This window comes from Elephas maximus, chromosome 11 (assembly GCF_024166365.1).
Source record: "Elephas maximus indicus isolate mEleMax1 chromosome 11, mEleMax1 primary haplotype, whole genome shotgun sequence".
NCBI lineage: Eukaryota > Metazoa > Chordata > Mammalia > Proboscidea > Elephantidae > Elephas > Elephas maximus.
In genome coordinates, this window is record NC_064829.1 from 101,530,678 (window position 1) to 101,549,394 (window position 18,717).

The 18,717-nt window shown below is 51.8% G+C and overlaps 1 protein-coding gene across 3 annotated transcripts in view; it reads right to left on the bottom strand.

Annotated features, from left to right (window-relative positions):
• Window positions 1-7,798: 7,798 nt before the first annotated feature.
• DHX34 (DExH-box helicase 34) overlaps window positions 7,799-18,717 on the bottom strand; it is a 37,730-nt gene continuing 26,811 nt past the window's right edge. For 2 of the 3 annotated variants that reach the window (XM_049901222.1, XM_049901221.1), the window contains 10 exons: window positions 17,276-17,469; window positions 16,462-16,563; window positions 15,408-15,650; window positions 14,704-14,877; window positions 14,268-14,385; window positions 11,483-11,589; window positions 10,504-10,779; window positions 9,527-9,703; window positions 9,218-9,356; window positions 7,799-8,048 (listed from right to left, as the gene is read on the bottom strand). In XM_049901222.1, the coding sequence (XP_049757179.1) occupies window positions 7,915-8,048; window positions 9,218-9,356; window positions 9,527-9,703; window positions 10,504-10,779; window positions 11,483-11,589; window positions 14,268-14,385; window positions 14,704-14,877; window positions 15,408-15,650; window positions 16,462-16,563; window positions 17,276-17,469 (1,664 nt within the window). In that variant the 3' untranslated portion in view covers window positions 7,799-7,914. The other variant, XM_049901223.1, reaches the window with a different exon arrangement.

Below are 18,717 nucleotides of genomic sequence, written 5' to 3' on the forward strand. Positions count from 1 at the left end.
CTTCACGTAGTCCAGCTTCTCAGATTATTTGCTCAGCATACAGATTGAATAGGTATGGTGAAAGGATACAACCCTGACACACATCTTTCCTGACCTTAAACCACACAGTATCCTTTTTTTCTGTTCGAACAACTGCCTCTTGATCTATGTACAGATTCCTCGTGAGCACAATTAAGTGTTCTGGAATTCCCATTCTTTGCAATGTTATCTGTCATAGATTGAATTGTGGTCCCTCAAAAATATGTGTCCAGTTGGTTAGGCCATGATTCCCAGTATTGTGGAGCTGTCCTCCATTTTGTGATTGTAATTTTATATTAAAGAGGATTAGGGTGGGATTGTAACACCCTTACTTAGGTCACATCCCTGATCCAATGTAAAGGGAGTTTTCCTGGGGTGTGGCCTGCCCCACCTTTTATCTTACAAGAGACAAAAGGAAAGGAAGCAAGCGAAGAGTGGGGGACCTCATATTACCAAGAAAGCAGTGCTGGGAGCAGAGTGAGTGCATCCTTTGGACCCAGGGTTCCTGCGCCGAGAAGCTCCTAGTCCAGAGGAAGATTGATGACAAGAACCTTCCTCCAGAGCTGACAAAGAAAGCCTTCCCCTGGAGCTGATGCCCTGAATTTGGACTTCTAGCCTACTTGACTGTGAGAGAATAAACTTCTGTTTGTTAAGGCCATCCACTTATGGTATTTCTGTTACAGCAGCACTAGGTAACTCAGACTAATGTCTTAGTCTTAATTTGTTATGATCCACACAGTCGAATGCCTTTGCATAGTCGATAAAACACAGGTAAACATCCTTCTGGTATTCTCTGCTTTCAGCCGGGATCCATCTGACATCAGCAATGATATCCCTGGTTCCACGTCCTCTTCTGAATCCAGCTTAATTTCTGGCAGTTCCCCATTGATATACTGCTGCAGCTGCTTTTGAATGATCTTCAGCAAAATTTTACCTCTATGTGATACTAATGAAATTGTTCAATAATTTCCTCATTCGGTTGGATCACCTTTCTTGGGAATAGGCATAAATATGGATCTCTTTCAATCAGCTGGCCAGGTAGCTGTCTTCCAAATTTCTTGGCATAGATGAGTAAGCACTTTCAGCACTGCATCCGTCTGTTGAAACATTTCAACTGGTATTCTGTCAATTCCCGGAACTTTGTTTTTCCCCACTGCCTTCAGTGCAGCTTGGACTTCTTCCTTCAGTCCAAGGTTCCTGATCATATGCTACCTCCTGAAATGGTTGAACATCAACCAACTCTTTTTGATACAGTGACTCTATGTATTCCTTCCATCTTCTTTTGATGCTTCCTGCAAATAGAATCCTTCAATATTGCAACTCGAGGCTTAAATTTTGTCTTCAGTTCTTTCATCTTGAGAAATGCCGAGCGTATTCTTCTCTTTTGGTTTTCTATCTCCAGGTCTTTGCACATGTCATTATAATACTTTCCTTTGCCTTCTCTAGCTGCCCTTTGAAATCTTCTGTTCAGCTCTTTTACTTCATCATTTTTTCCATTTGCTTTAGCTATTTGACATTCAAGAGCAAATTTCAGTCTCTTCTGACATTCATTTTGGTCTTTTCTTTCTTTCCTGTCTTTCAATGACCTCGTGCTTTCTTCATGTATGATGTCCTTGATGCCATTCCACAACTCATCTGGTCTTCAGTCATTACTGTTCAACACCACAAATGTATTCCTGAGATGGTCTCTAAATTCAGGTAGGATATACTCAAGGTCATACTTTGGCTTTTGTGGGCTTGTTCTAATTTTCTTCAGTTTCAGCTTGAACCTGCATATGAGCAATTGTTGGTCTGTTCTGCAGTCAGCCCCTGGCCTTCTTTTTTTTTTTTAATTTTGTTTATTTATTGTGCTTTAGGTGAAAGTTTACAAATCAAGTCAGTCTCTCATACAAAAAGTTATTCACACCTTTCTGTGCACTCCCAGCTGCTCTCCCCTTAACGAGACAGCACATTCCTCCTCTCTACCCTGTATTCCCCATGTCCATTCAACCAGCTCTGGTCCCCCTCTTCCTTCTCATCTCACCACCAGACAGGAGTCGCCTACATAGTCTCATGTGTCTACTTGAGCCACAAAGTTCACTCCCTACCAGCATCATTGTCTATCTTATAGTCCAGGCCAATCCCTGTCTGTAGGGTTGGTTTCTGGAATGGTTCCAATCTTGAGCTATCAAAGGGTCCAGGGACCATGACAGTCAGGGTTCCTCCGGTCTCAGTCAGACCATTAAGCCTGCCTGGACTTCTTCTGACTGATGATACTGAGCTTTTCCATCGCTTCTTTCCACGTATGTAGTCGATCTGATTCCTGTGTATTCCATCTGGGGAGGTCCATGTGTATAGTTGCCATTTATGTTGGTGAAAGAAGGTATTTGTAATGAATTGGTCTTGCAAAATTCTATCATTCAATCTCTGGCATTGTTTCTATCACCAAGGCCATATTTTCCAACCACTGATCCTTCTTCTTTGCTCCCAACTTCTGAATTCCAATCACCGGTAATTATCAATGCATCTTGATTGGAGGTTTGATCAATTTCAGACTGCAGAAGTTGATAAAAATCTTCAATTTCTTCTTCTTTGGCCTTAGTGGTTGGTGCATAAATTTGAATAATACTCATATTAACTGGTCTTCCTTGTAGGTGTATGGATATTATCCTATCACTGACAGCATTGTACTTCAGGATAGATCTTGAAATATTCTTTTTGACGATTAATGCAATGCCATTCCTTTTCAAGTTGTCATTCCCAGCATAGTAGACCGTATGATTGTCCGATTCAAAATGGCCAATACCAGTCCATTTCAGCTCACTAATGCCTACCATATAGATGTTTATGTGTTCCATTTCACTTTTGATCATTTCCAATTTTCTTAGATTCGTACTTCATATATTCCACGTTTTGGTTATTAATGGATGCTTGCAGCTGTTTCTTCTCATTTTGAGTCGTGCCACATCAGCAGATGAAGGTCCCAAAAGCTCGACTCCATCTATGTCATTAAGGTCGACTCTGCTTTGAGGAGGCAGCTCTCCCCAGTTGTCTTTTGAGTGCCTTCCAACCTGAGAGGCTCATCTTCCAGCACTATATCAGACAATGTTCCCCTTATTCGTTAGGTTTTCACTGGCTAATTCTCTTCAGAAGTAGACCATTGACTCCTTCTTCCTAATCTTAGTCTGGAAGCTCAGCTGAAATCTGTCTGCCATGGGTGACCCTGCTGGTATTTGAATACCAGTGGCATAGCTTCCAGCATCACAGCAACATGCAAGCCCCCACAGTATGACAAACTGACAGACACTGGGGGAACCCAGTCTAAGATAGTTGTAAATCATAATTCTCGTATATCACTTTCTTTTCCCTTAATTACTGCTTCATTCTTGAAAAAGTTATTGATATATGTTCACTATGTCAATATACTAATTACCATAATATTGTAGCTAAAAGAGAAAATTCAACAAAATCAGCGACTGTAAAAACACCCACAGCAATGAAAACAGCGCATGCTGTAGCGCACGGAGATGAAATCATGTGATTCGAAGCATCACTGTAATTGGGTAATGACAGCTCTGACCAGATCACATTAGAAGGTTCAAAAAGTAAATCAGCATACAGCCCTGTAGGTATATTGATGCATGTAAGCTGCATCAATATACCTACAAAATAATAAATTTTTGCTGAAACACTGCACAAAAATCTTAGTCATTTTGCATCACTCCCTCTGACACTGTCACCCAATGTGGTCTGTACCCCCCACACCCCCTTAGTGACGCCACCAGGGTGGGGAAAGTGAAGGCGCACAGGTGCAGAGCATGAAGCCACCACTGTGGTTGAGGAGAGGAGTGGGGGAGCCATGAGCACGAGTCTGGCCTTGCACAGCCTTGAGGGGCCAAAATGAGCCAGGGCTTCCTCCAGAGGGCGCTAGGGAGCTATGGAATTTTTTTTAACAGCTTTGAGATATAAGTCATATATCGTAAAATTCAGCCATTTAAAGTGTACAACTCAGTGGTTATATTCACAGAGTTGCATATCCATCATCACAATCAATTTTAGAACATTTTCATCATCTCAAAAAGAAACTCACAGCTCTCAGCTGTCACTCCCCACCCCTCCCCGTCCCCTGGGCAACCACTAATCTACTTTCTGTTTCTCTGGATTTGCCTATTTGGGACATTTCATATCAATGGAATCATAAGATATGTGGACTTTTGTGACTGGCTTCTTTTACTTAGCATCATGTTTTCAAGGTTCATTCATGTTGTAGCATGTATCAGAACTTCAATCCTTTCTACAGTTGCATAATATTCCGTTGTCATAGAAAGGTTTTCGTATTAAGTTTTAAGGGGGTCTGTGGGTGACTTGGAAACCCTGGTGGTGTAGTGGTTAAGTGCTATGGCTGCTAACCAAAAGGTCAGCAGTTCAAATCCACCAGGTGCTCCTTGGAAACTGTATGGGGCAGTTCTACTCTGTCCTATAGGGTCACTATGAGTCAGAATTGACTCAACAGCAACAGGTTTGGTTTTTGGTGGGCATTTTGGAGCCCTGGTGGTGCAATGGTTAAGAGCTACAGCTGCTAATCAAAAGCTGGCAGTTCAAATCCACCAACCACTCCTTGGAAACCTCATGGGGCAGTTCTACTCTGTCTTACAAGATTGCTATGAATTGGAATCATCTTGACAGCAAAGGGTTTGGTTTTTGATGGGAGTCTTAAGGACCCCTGGTGGTGCAGTGGTTAAATGCTCAGCTTCGAACTGAAAGGTCAGTGGTTCAAGCCCACTAGCCGCTCTGTGGGAGAAAGATGTGGCAGCCTGCTTCTATAAAGATTACAGCCTTGGAAACTCTATGGGGTAGTTCTACTACGTCATATAGAGTTGCTAGGAGTTAGAATCAACTTGATGGCAATGGTTTGATTTTTTTTGGTTTGTGGGTGTGGTGGTTAAGATTGTGTGTCAGCTTGGCCGGGCCATGATTCTCAGTGTTTTGGCATAATGTTGTGATCACTTCCCTGTTGAGATTCGATATGTGATCACCCCATGATGGGATCTGCTGTGAGTAGCCAATCAGTTGAAAGGGAGTTTCCTTGGGCGTGTGGCCTACATCCAAATATAAGCAGATGTTCTAGCAAGACTCTAGGCCTTTTGCTTGCTCTGGATCCTGCAGCTGGCTCCTGTTCATCTGACCTCCAGTTCTTGGGACTTGAGCTAGCAGCTTACCCCGCGGTCTTGCCTGCCAATCTTGGGATTCATCAGTCTTCACAGCCTGTGAGCAAAAGCCCTGCTCTCCAACCTGCCAATCTTGGGTTCACTCACCCCTGTGACTACGTGAATCAGGAGAAGCATCTATCCTGATCCTTCCAGCCACTACAACCTTGTGAGCCATTTCTTTGATATAAATCTCTTTCTATATACATATTTATACACTTTACCGGTTTTGCTTCTCTAGAGAACCCAGCCCAAGTGGATATCTTGGCTAGTCTGTCAGGTGCAGCCTGAGACAGTGAGATTCACAAAGAAATGACAGAAAACACACAGAATTTAGTGCTCACCACAAACCTGGATGCAGGGTCACATGGGGGCTGTACCCAGGGACAACAAGCTGGAATGGTAGGAGATGGCTTGTGTATGGCATGTAGAGTAGGGTCTTGGGGTTAGTGCATGCTGAAGCCTTGCCGGTCAGTTTAAAAGTTTCTAGTGCATTAGTACGGGAAAGGGAGAAATTTCATCACAGGGAACCGTATGCGGCATGGCCAGGAGGGCAAGGAGTGACCACCACCACCAAGAGGTTTAGGACAAGATAGGAATGGCCGCATCAGGAACTAAGAGGAAGAAATGTCTACCCAGGCAGCAAACTATGTAGGCTACAAATTGGTCTTGTGACAGTTTGGGGCAGAGAAAGGACAGAGGGGTTTGTGCTTTGTCCCTTGAGCTGCTGCGCAGAGGGTAGATTACAGGTGGTGAGAGTGGAGGCAGGAAGATAAGGAAGGAGGCTAGAGACCAGGGCAGAGGCTGTAGGGAGGGGAAGAAGGGGGCGGATTCAAGAACGGTTTAGGAAGGCACACTGGGAAAGAATATAGGAGGAAAAGGGCAAGACATTCAGAGGCGAGGGCCACATCGAAACGAATATTTCTAATTTTCTAAAGACAGTGTGCTCTAAGTACTATGGCTGCTAACCAAAAGGGCGGCAGTTCGAATCCACTGGCTGCTCCTTGGAAACACTACGGGGCAGTTCTACTCTGGCCTATAGGGTCGCTGTGAGTCGGAATCGACTCGACGGCAACGGTTTGGTTTTTTAATCAGTCTGGTCAGCCTAACAGCTCCGTGGCAGGCGGATAAACGGCAAATCACAACTTGCTTCCTCAGACAAGGCGGTTACTTTGGCATTGTGGTCAGAATATCTAGGCTAGGCTTGGGGAAAAGGAGGCAGTCATCAGCTCTCAAATACTGCTGAGCAGTTGGCTGAGATGAAGACAGATGTCAGAATCAGTGAATTTGAGACTTTCTGGAGCCTTGGAGGCTGGATGAATCCCTGAAACTATTGCCCTAAGACAATCTTTAAACCTTAAATCAAAACTGTCCCCAGAAGTCTTCTTTAAACCAAACAATTCCAAAAAACCAAACCTGTTGTTTTTGAGCTGATTCCAACTCATAGTGACCCTATAGGACAAAGTAGAACTGCCCCATAGAGTTTCCAAGGAGCAGCTGGTGAATTTGAACTGCCCACTTTTTGGTTAGCAGCTGAACTCTTAACCACTGCGCCACCAGGGCTCTGTGCCTGACCCAAGCCTTGGTATTTTCAATCACCTCACAGTATGCAAAACTTAGCTAATGAGTAAGGAAAACCAAAGGAGAATTGATGCCTTTGAATTATGGTGTTGGCAAAGAATACTGAATATACCATGGACTGCCAGAAGAACCAAGTCTATCTTGAAAGAAGCACCACCAGAATGCTCCTTAGAAGCAAGGATGCTGAGACTTTGTCTTACATACCTTGGACATGTTATCAGGAGGGACCAGTCCCTGGAGAAGGACATCATGCTTGGTAGAGAGTCAGTGAAAAAAAGGAAGACCCCCAACGAGATGGGCTGACACTGTGGCTGCAACAGCGGGCTCAAGCATAGCAACGGTTGTGTGGGTGGCGCAGAACCGGGCAGTGTTTCGATCTGTTGTACATAGGGTCGCTGTGAGTCAGAACTGACTGACAATACCTAACAACAACAACACAGGAGGAGGGAAAGCACTGCCTTGGACAAACTTCAGGTCCTGCTACATTTCCAGGTGGGAGGGGAGGAGGGAGCCAAGGAACCGGCAACGGCAGCCAGGGAAGCGGGAGAGAAGCAGAGCAGCTGGTGCCCCAAAGCCCACGCAGGAACGCCCCCTGGTGGCCGTGTGCGGAGCGAGTCTCGTGGTCTTGATGTAGCCTGTGGTCCCGTGGGAACATGAACACTAGCCCCACCCAGCTCTCAAAGCATCCCACGTGGATGTTCCCTAGTTGTAGGGGTTCCCTAGCTCACTGGAACAGGAGACTGAGCTTGGAGTCTCAGGAGAGACCTGCCGCCAGGGGCACTACGATCTGACCTGGAAAGGAGACACCAGAAGCACCCCCCGCCCCCCGCAGCCTTAACTGCCCCACAGAGATGGCACCCTGCCGCAGGCGGGATGAAAGCTAGACCCTGGGGAGGACCAACATGGGCAGCTGCTGCTTTCTGATGGGGCAGGAGCAGATCCGAAAGGGGATTCCGGGGGTGTGGGGGCTGCGGTTTGAGGATTTAAAGGTCTGAGTCAGAATACAAAGCTTTATTAACACATTCACACCCCTCCCCTCTGGGACTGCAGCTCTGAGTCGTGGCTGGGTTACCGGTGGGGGTCCGGGCCCTGGTCCTGGGTTGGGGGGCAGGCAGGGGCCAGGCCGGGCTCACACGTGCTGCTTCCGGTGCCGCAGGACCTCGGTGGGCGTGAACATAAAGTCCTTCTGACAAGTCTCACAGTGGTAGGGCCTCTGCAGGGCGGACGCCTTCTGGAGGGGTTCAGGGTCAGCCTCCTCAGCCCCTAAGGGAGGGGAGGGGAGAGGCAGTGAGCAGGCACTGCCCTGTGTGGCTCAGATCTCGCCCAGCCTTTGGACTGGTGCTTCTCCTCCTCTGGGAAGCCTTCCTTGATTAACAGACACAGGCCAATCTATACTCTGTGCTCAGCGGGTAAGAAAGACAGAGAGAGACACAGAGACGGAAAGAGAGCAAACACAAACCCTCGCCCCTAGCCAGCCTTGAGCCCAAGGACCAGCCCCTGAACCGGGTGTAAGCTGCAGAGGGCGCTAGGGCAGATGCTGTGTCAGGGTCTACCCTGCTTACTGTCCCCCATGGCACAACCAGAGTGGGCGTGGCCAAGGCAGAGAGGCTGCAGGACAGAAAGAAGGGTAAGAGAACCCCAAGACTACGGCCCTAAGACACTCTTCTGGTCTGGATCTGAAGTCGTTCCTGGAGATCACCTTTCAGCCAAACAATGAAAAACCAAAAAACCAAACCCAGTGCTGTCGAGTGATTCCGACTCACAGCGACCCTACAGGACAGAGTAGAACTGCCCCATAGAGTTTCCAAGGAGCACCTGGCGGATTCGAACTGCTGACCCTTTTGTTAGCAGCTGTAGCACTTAACCACTACACCACCAGGGTTTCCTCAGCCAAACAACAGGCCCATAAAATAAACGGCACCTGAGAGGAACATGCTTCTTAAAATAATTAATTATATGGGATCAAAAGGGCAGTATTTGCCCAAAACCAAAGATGAGAAGGCAGGAAAGGGAAGAAAATCAGGACAAATGGAAAAGGGGAAACCAGGGCGGAAATGGGGCGAGTGATGACACATTGTGGGGAATGAAGCCAAGGCCATGAAACACTGATGGGAAACGAATTTGCTCTGTAAACTTACACCTAAGGCACAATTTAAAAAAATGATGGGAAACACAAAGCAATAGACAGAAAAAGAGACAGGCCAGAGAGACAGAGACCAAATGAAGAGAGACACGGAGCTGGAGACAGAGACCCACAGAAGTGACAGCCAGCGGGCTCCAGGCCCTTGCCGCTCTGGTGGGGGGGGTCTCTGTACCCAGGCTGTGTGGCCCCAGCCAGTGGGACAGGACTGAGGTCGTCAGTCCCCCGAGTGTCCAACAAATGCCCAGACCCACAGGAAGCACAAGGGCCCACCCCCCACATCCGTCTTCACCTGGGGAGCCACCCTGCGGGGCGTTGGGGCAGGTGTTCTCGTGGGTGATGCGTTCCAGGGGCGTGAAGGGCATGTGCAGGTCACAGTGGGGGCAGGTCCAGAAGGTACGGAGGCAGTCACTGTACAGGTCGGTGTCGCTCTGCAACAGGCAGGGGGTCAGGGCTGGGCCCCACCTCCCCGCCCCCTACCACCAGCCTGGGACCCTCCCAGAAGTCCTTGGGGCTGATGGGCACCATTCTGAGACTGCATCCCTGAAATCCCACTTTCAGGGGCAGGAGGGTGAGTGGCCAAGGTGGGCTCTGTGCTCACCGTGAGGCAGTTGTAGGTGAGGAAGTCAGTGACTGTGTAGCCCCCCTTGCTGGGGTGGGGGGACAGGGTAGAGCTGCCAAAGAGGCCAGGGAGACTAGGGGCAGCTGTGATGGTCTGGGGTCCCACATAGAGGTTTTGGACTTCCAGCCCCGTGAGCCGCCGGAGACTATAGGGAACCTGAGGAAACAAAGAGAGGATATGGTGGGATGTGGATTCTGAGACACCATCAGCACCCGGATCCAGCTGTTCCTGAAGTCCTCCTCTGGACTTTGCAGTTATAGGAGCCAGTCACAATATGGTTTCAGGCACTAATGACCAGTGTCTAATGCCCCCTGCCCCATCCCAACTGCCTTCCCCAGACCCCTCCCCTGCTCCCTGTTGCTGGTTTGGACTACATCCTGACCTTGAATCTGGCCACTCTGCCCCTTCCACCTCCAGCCCTCTCCAGGTCAGCCTCATTCCCCTTTCCTAGGCTCACTGGGTACCCGTCCCTTTGTCCTCAAGTCCCTCCATTCTTCCAGGAAGTCATCCTGGACTGCACCCTTCTCCCCCACCCCTGAAGCAATCTTCCACTCCCTACTTAAGGGAGCTGGTTTCACATCAGCTCTGTCCAGTTCCTCTCCTCTGTCCTCCATGAACCTCACGGCCTCCTCTCACATCCTGTGGCCCTTAACTGTTAACAGGTACCACACATGCAGAAGGCACTTAACAAACACCTGCTGAGTAAATGATGCAGGTAGCACAGGACCATGGTTCACAGCATGCCCCTGGAGCCAGGCTCCTGGAATGGGGTGCTGGCTCCACCACAGACCTGCTGTGTAACCTGGCAGGAGTCACTTAGCCTCTCTGGCTTGAAACCCCCCCCAATGTGCTACCCTCTGAGGAGGGGGAAGGGCCCACAGTGAGTGGCCTGGGAGCCAGCCTTCTGAGTCTTAATCCCTGTGGTGGGCAGTTCGTCTGGTCACAGTGGCAGATACCTTGGATGCTGTGAACTGCAGCAGGTCCCTGCTCAGGGCTGCCACCTCTTTGCGGTCGACTGTCGGGGCCTCATCCTCCTCCTCCAGCCGCCGTCGGGCGCAGTGAGCTAGCTGCCGGTCCAGGGCACTTTCCCATTGGGCCCGGAGCCGCAGGGCAGCTGCTAGGAGCCGGACAGCACTCTCAGTGTCTGCCAACTGGAGCTCCAGCCAGCCATCGGCCACCAGGCGGGAGCAGTCACTATTGGTGTCCAGGGAGTGGCTGAACAGCAGGAGGGACTGGGGGAGGGGGAGGGAAATAGGGTGGGTGCGAGGGGCAGGACACCATCTTAGAGAGGCCTCTACGTATGTGGGGTCCTGCCCACCTACCCGCCCATCCATCTGCCCATTCACCCACTCATCTATTCACCTGCCCATCCACCCATTCACCCACCCACCCATCCACCCACTCACCCATCCACCCTCCCACCCACCCACCCAACCAACTGCCCATTCACTCATCCGTTCACTCATCTACCCATCTGTCTACCCACCCATCCAGCTGCCTAACCATTTACCCATTTATCCAGTGTATCCATCCAGCCCTACAATCACATGACCCAATTCCTCAAAATCTCTCTGTCATACACATTGTTTGGGTGCTGTCAAGTCAATTTTCAACTCATAGCGACCCCATGTGACAATGTACAACTACTCCATAGGGTTTTCTAGGCTGCAATCTTTACAGAAGCAGATCACCAGGCCTTCCTTCAGCAGAGCTGCTGGGTGGGCTCAAATTGCCAACCTTTTGGTTAGCAGCTGAGCACTTAACTGTTGCGACACCAGGGCTCCTATATATACCTTACTCATCCTATTTCTTAGAGAGCCCTACAACAATCCATGGCTAGGTCTGCAGGCAGCTGGTCGGAAGGTGGCTCCTCCAGGCCCACCCTGGTGCTCTCACACCTGCAAACCGGGGTGATAGGGCGGGGCAGGCACCCACCTGGAGGGCGGGGACACGGACGCAGTTCACCAGGTACGGCTTGTTGGTCTCTAGCAGGGAGACGAAGGTGAGGAGCTGGTGCTTGCTGCTCATCTTGTCCTTGTCATCTGGGAAGTTGGAGAGGGCAGCTCAGGCCAACCCTCTTCGCTGACTCCCCCAGCCGCACCCCCCCACTCCCACCGACCCCATTTATGCATCCAGGTGAAGAAAATGCTCGTGGGCATCACGATAAAATGCCTGTGATTTGTTCTAAAAGACTTTGCCACGATGGATACGCACTTGGGTATCAGATGGTATTCAGGAATCACCGTTAGTTTTGTTAGGAATGATAACAGCATTACGCTAACATCAAAACTGTCCTAGTTATTATTATTCCTAAATGACATGATGTCTGGGATCTGCAATAAAAAGCTCCGGCAAAGCTGCAGAGGAAGGAGGAGACCCAGGATGGGAGAAGGAAATGGGCTGCAGGCCCAGCTGCCTCCCTGAACTACCGCCTCCTTTGCCATGGGACCAGAAGAAATGGCTGGTGCCCGGCTACCACTACTGAATGTTTTGGTCAAGGACTCAATACATGGATCCTGAGCAAAAGGAGAGAAACTGTGGAACAGAATTTTAAATGCATATGGAAATGAGACTTACTGGATCCATTGAGACTGGAGAACCCCAAAATCTAATGCCAGAAAATAACCTTTAAACCTTGAACGGAAACTATCCCATGAAGCCATCCTCAGAGTAAACAACATTGTCACTCAATAATGTTTGCCTTGAGTATTGTGCTCTTATAAAGTATCTATATATGTTCAAGTTGGCAACAGTTTATCTAAAGCACAGGTGAGAACTTTAAGGGGCAGAGAGTCTAAGTTAATGGTGACGAAACAATATGGGTGGAGATAGTGAGAATAGTGACACAATGTGAAGTATGTAACCAATGTCGTCGAACTGTACAGGTAGAAATTGTGAATGGATGTGGGTTTGGTTGTATATAGTGCCATAAAAAATAATAAAAATAAAAGTGCTCCAGCAAAAAGGAGACTGAGGCAGGGACAGATGAAACGAGGATGGCGACATACTGGTGACCGTAGAAGCTGGGCAATGGGTTCATGAGGGCTCATCACACTCTGCTTGTATGATGTTTGGAAATTTTAGGAAGACAAAAAGAAGAAAAAGAACTTGTTCACTGATGTTCATTGTAACGCTCTTCCTAAAAGCCAAAAGGTGGAACCAGCCCAGATGTCCACCAGCAGATGAATGGATAAACAAAATGTAGTACATACACAGGACAGGATATTATGTAACCTCATAAAGAAAAATGAAGTTCTGACACATGCTACAACATGGCCGAAGCCTGAAAACATCATGCTGAGCGAAGTCAGCCAGGCACAAAAGGCCACATGCTGTCTGATTCCTTTTATAATGAAAGGTCTAGAACAGGCAAATCCATAGAGACAGAAAGTAGAGCAGAGGTTACCAGGGATGGAGGGAGGGGAGAATGGGGAGTTATTGCTTCATGGGCACAAAGTTTCTGTCTGGGGAGATGAAAAAGTTCAGGGAACAAACAAGTGTTGATGGTCGTACAACACTGTGAATATTATATGCCACTGAAATAAACAGTTAAAATGGATAAAATGGCAAATTTTATGTTACGTATATTTTACCACAATAAAACTATAAATAGAATAAAAAACACTGCAGTGGCAACAGATGAAAAGCTGAGGAGGGATTCACAGCAGTTAAAGATCAGGGAGGAAAGTTCTAGATTTTACCTTGGGTGTTTGCAATTCCAAGCCTTGTTTTTTCAGGTTAATATGTATCATTTTAATTAAGTAGGTTATTTTCTCAACAAAGAAGCAGAAAGATGAGTTGTGTCCTAGAACTGACATGGGACACATAACTCAGTTTGTGGTACGTGAATGAGGCCAAGGAACTAGTTTCTCTGTCCTCTGTTTTCTCCAGACATTGGCACAGAGCTGGACACACACCAGGGTAATTACTTTAAAATTCTCCAGCACCCAGAACACCAAAGAGGTCGTACTGTAGGGGCCATTGTTGTAAAGCCCCGAACAGGCAAAGCTCCCCTCTGGTGTCAGGCTGCAGGCCCCTGTGGAAGGACAGGGGTGAGGAAGCCCCGTGTGGGTCCGGGGGCTGGTCAGGGACTGCGTCTCAATCTGAGAGTGGTCACTTTGTGAAAATTCACTGAGCTGAGTCCTCATCCAGAGGACATGCTCCTGGGATTGTCACTGTCACCTGGAAGTCATGTCTCACCACCTCAGCCATCTTTATTGCAAATGTCACCTGAGGTTTTGTCATTGCTACCATAGGGGTCAGAAACGACCCTGTGGTGTGACAACTGGCTGGAAGGCCCATCCAGGCGCCCCCACCCCCACCCCAGCACACAGTCTTCGGGGCCCCGTGTGCTGCTGCTCAGCTGTGGGGGCTTTGCGGCCTGACTCTAGCTGCGGAACACCACCGCGTCTGCCTCGTGAGGCCCTTCAGGGACACAGCGGGACACAGCTGGGAGATCATGGAGCTCATGGGCCAGGATGCCCGACAGGAGCTTCGCAGCTTGCTAAAAACAGCCCCTGGGAAGGGCCAAGTGGGCTCGGGCCAGCCAGCACCATCTGTGGGGAGAGCGGATGGAGGGGGCGGGAGATCCCACCCTGTAGTCTCCGGGCCAGCAAAGGTGGGGTGTGGAGGAGCAGGGAGGGTCCCCCAAGACAGTGGTCGCTATGTCCCACCCGTCTGTCCCTGATGGGGACTAGGCTGCCACCTGGGCTCTCGGTACCTCGGCTCCCGTCGCTGGCCCTGCTCTCTGGCTCCTGCGTGTGCAGCACCTCAGGGCTGCCGGCGAAGACGCAGGTCGGGTGCAGCACAGTTCCCTGCTTGGTCTGTGTGTGGAAAATCTGGGGAGGCCAAGATGGGTGCTGGGTGGGAGCAGCCCCAGACCTGTTCCTCCTGCTGCCAGACACTTTTCCTCCACCTCCAGAAAGCCCTCCCTGACCCCGCCCCAGCCCCAGAGGCTCCTCCATCTCCGGCCTGGCCACTCTGTGCCTTCTCAGTCTGGGGATGGGTCTGCCTCCCACACTGTCCTGGAGGGCAGGGCCAGGGCTGTGTTGGTCACCACTGTGCCCCCAGCACAGGTCAGGTATAGAGCAGACACTTGGGGACCATGTGTTGAATGGCAAAACAAACATGGGGATGGGGCAGGAAGGAGGGGTCACCTGGTCCGAGTCCTTGCGGCCGCTGTTGAAGGGGTCGGGGACAGCCAGCTGGGGGTAGAGGCCACGGCCCAGCACCAGCTTGAGCAGGGCCATTTGGTCACGAGACAGGTCCTGAGCCGAGCTGGCAGCTGCCTGCAGCTGCTCCAGGTTGTGCCGGAGCTTGAACTTCACATCCTGGGGGGACACAGGGGGCAGCAGGGTTCCTGAGGACCTGCTCCATTGTCTAAGGGATTCTGTAGGCTGCTGGGGGCCAGGGCTCATCCACTGATCCCTATGTCCTGAGACAAGGGTGGGGCCGTGTTTCCCTCAGACTCCCAGGGCAGGGCCGTGCCCCCTGAGACCTCCAGGCGAGGGGCACGTCCCCTCAGATCCCCAGGTCAGGGCTTTGTCCACTCAGACCCCCAGAGCAGGACTGCGTTCCCTTAGACCCCCAGGGCAGGGAGGTAACCCCTTGGACCCCCGGGGCAGGTCCACATCTACTCAGACCCCCAGGCAGTGCTATGTCCCCTCAGAACCCCAGGACAGGGCTATGTCCCCTCAGACCCCCAGGGCAAGGCTATGTCCTCTCAGACCCCCAGGGCAGGTCTATGTCCCCTCAGAACCCCAGGGCAGGGCTATGTCCCCTCGGGCTCCCAGGCGGGGCCGTGTCCCCTCTCTGGCAAATTTCACCATGCCACCCTATCCACAGGCAGCCCCCAGCCCACCTGGATGTCCACGCTGTCGCAAGAGTCCCGGTCAGCTGTGGCACCGCGGTCCTCATCGCTGGAGGCCCCATCCTGCTCCTCTTGCAGCCGTAGCACCTTGCGCCTGCGCCCCGCGCCCTCTTCATGTTGGCGCTTCAGCTGGTAGAGCGCCTGGCGCTCCCGGCGCTGCTGCAGCCGGCTGTAGCTATCCCCTGTCCTCGGCGCCTCGGTCCCAGCCAGCAGCCCGTGGTCCTCCAACAGGTCCTGGGGGCAGTGGGGCTGCATGAGGGATGGTGGGCCAGGGAGCTCCGTACAGACGCAGGCACATAGCTGGGGCTGCCGCTCACTCGAGACCCTATATGACAGGATAGAACTGCCCCATAGGGTTTCCAAGGCTGTAATATTTATGGAAACAGACAGCCACATCTTTCTCCCGTCAAGAAGCTGGTGGATTCGAACCACTAACCTTTTGGTTAGCAGCCTAGTGCTTAAGCGCTGTGCCACCACAGCTCCTTAGGCACATATTAACTTTCCATAAACAAGAGCTGTCGCTGTTGGCTGATGGAGCACACAGGCAGGGACCCAGAGGAGGAGAGGAGGTCAGGGTGACTTTCTCCGTGTCCTCCCGGGGGTTTCCAGTCAGGCACCCTCTCCACACAGCACCCTGAGGCCAGGTCCCCGCAACTGCCCCTGATCTGGTGCCCCTAACCATCACCCTAAATGTCTCCCAGCACTCACTCCTGGTCCAGAGGACGAGGTTCTTCACAAGGGTGCAGCAACATCCCCTTTGTTCACCTCCTTCAGGAAGCCCTCCTGGAGTCCTATGCCTCTGCCTTGCCCAGGCCACCCCCCCAATCTCTGGCCATCTGAATGGGAGTTGGGTGTAGCGGGGGACTCTGGTCTCGTCACTGTCAGAGGACAGAGGGAGTGTTCTGGACTGTGCTCACCCACACCCCTGGCCCCTACTTCCTCGCTCCCACTCCCCCACTGCTGCCCCAATTACCTCTGACCTCTCCTCACCGCGGGTGGGCGGGCTCTGCCATCCTGCCCGCCCCCCGCCCAGCTTAGGCCTCACCTTGAACTGGCGCCGGAGGTTGGCCATCTCATACAGCCGATGCTCCTCAATGCCCCGGCGGCGACACCACTTGCGTGAGTTTCTGCTCCGCTCGGATTTCACCTGGGTAGAGGTGCAGACGCCAGGGTGTCAGGGCCTGGCCAGCTCTGAGTGCTGACCCATGGCCCAGACCAGCCAGCCTGGGCCTGAAGGCAGGAGGGTGAACATCACCCACTGGGAGGATGCGAGTTGGGTAGGAGACCCATCAGGCCCTCTCTCAGGGAACTCCTGTTCTCCTTCTTCCAGGTCGCAGCCCCAATGCCCCCTCCTACAGGAAACCCTCCCTGACTGCCCAGGTTGAGTTTGGCACCCTTTCTGGGCTTTCCTAGCCCTGTCCATTCTGGGTCACCACTGTCTGGGGACAGGTCTGTTCTCCCCCACTGGACTGGGAACCCCATGAGAACAGGTCAAGGGTTGTTTTGGTCACCACTGGGTCCCCAGTACCGTCCAGCACGTAGCCAGGGTCAGAGCAGGGGCTCAGGGAGCATGGGTTGGATGAAGAGATGCCAACCTAGGGAGTATGGTTTCTGCAGACCGCACTGGCTTTAGTCAGTGCTCAGGGCACGCTCCAGGCTCCTCTCAGCCTTGGGCCTTTGCATGTGCTGTTCCTTGGGCCCAAGGGAATCAATGGTGGACACTCAGCCATCCTCAGATAGGCCCAGTCTGGGAAGGGATCTGTGACCCTCCCCATGGCAAGGAGGGACCTCACAAGGAGGAGCCCTGACCCCATTCAGAATGATGGACAGACAGGCAGGTGCCCTGCGGCCAGCCCCACCTGCACCCAGGTGTTGAAGATGTTGAAGAGCGTGAAGGGGTCACCCTGGTCACTCTCCAGGGGCCGCCGGGCTGCCGCGCACTCGGGGTTGCTCTGGGCACTGCGGGTGAAGGGTGACTGGACGCTGAGGGCAGCGGCGATGGTGAGCACGGGCTCGGCCAGGTGGAACGTGGAGCCCAGGACCAGCATCTTCCCTGCGATGGGGGGCATATGGAGGCTGAGCTGAGCCTCAGGACTCTGGAGGTCCCACATCCCTCACCCCTCAGGCACTCGGGGTCCCCTGCCCCTGTTTCCCTCCATCTCGCCCATGAAGGGAGCCAGATGGCAAGGCTCAAACTCACACACTGTGCTTTCTGGTCATGTGACCTCAGATAAGGGCCTCAGTTTCCCCATCCGTAAGCTGAGGATAGCACAGCTCCTGCCTCCTCAGGCACGGCTTAACCACTGGCTACAGCTGTCAAGGAGTCCCTGGGTGGTGCAAATGGTTAAGCTCTTGACTAGTAGCCGAAGGGTTGGCAGCTCTAACCTGCCCAGAGGCACCTCAGAAGAAAGACCTGGAGATCTGCTTCTGAAAGGTCCCAGCCTATGCAGCACAGTTCTTACTCTGCACTCAGGTCACCGTGAGTCGGAATCCACTTGGCAGCAGCTAACAAACACAGCTGTTACCAACGGCACCACCTGCCCTGATCCTCTGATCACGGTTGACCCCTCAGTACCCCCTACCTCTTTCCAGGCTTTCCTTTTCCTTCCTCATGTGACCTGCCAGGATGTCCGGCTCTCTCCTCCCACAAAGATGTGCCCTCCACGTGAGAGGAAGCCCGGTGGGCTCTGGCGCATGGGGGGGTGCTCCCGTTTGTGCCTAGTTCAGGGTAAATCTTTTCCTGCCATCTTTGTTTAATTCAAGGGTGAGGAGGGAGAGGAAGAGGAAGAGGAGGGATAAATGAGAAGTAAAGGGGAGGGGGGAGAAGGAGGGAGAGGATGGAGAGGAGGGGAGAGAAGGGAGGAGGGGAAGGGAGAGAAAGGGGGAGGAGGAGGGACAGGAGGTAGAGGAACTGGGAAGAGGGGGAGAGAAGAGAGGTTGGGGGAGAAGGGGAGAAGGGGGAGGGGGAAGGAGGGAGAGAAAGGGGAGCGGGCGGGGGGAGGGGAAGAGGTGGGTAGAGTAAGGAAAGGAGAGGAAGGAGAAGAGGGAAGAGGGGGGGGAGGGGGCAGAGGAGGAGGAAGATGGAGGAGTGGGAAGAGGGAGGGAGAGTGAAAGCAGGAGGGAAGGGAAGGAGGGGGAGAAAGGGGAGCGGGGAGGGGGTAAAAGGGGAAGGCAGAGAAGAGGGAGAGAGGGGAGGGCAGTGAGGAGGAAGACAGCGTAGGAGTAGTGTGCTGACATGGGAAAGGAGCCAGCGAGAAGCTGTCTTCAGTGGTGAACGCTACTCAGTGGGAGTCGGGAGTCA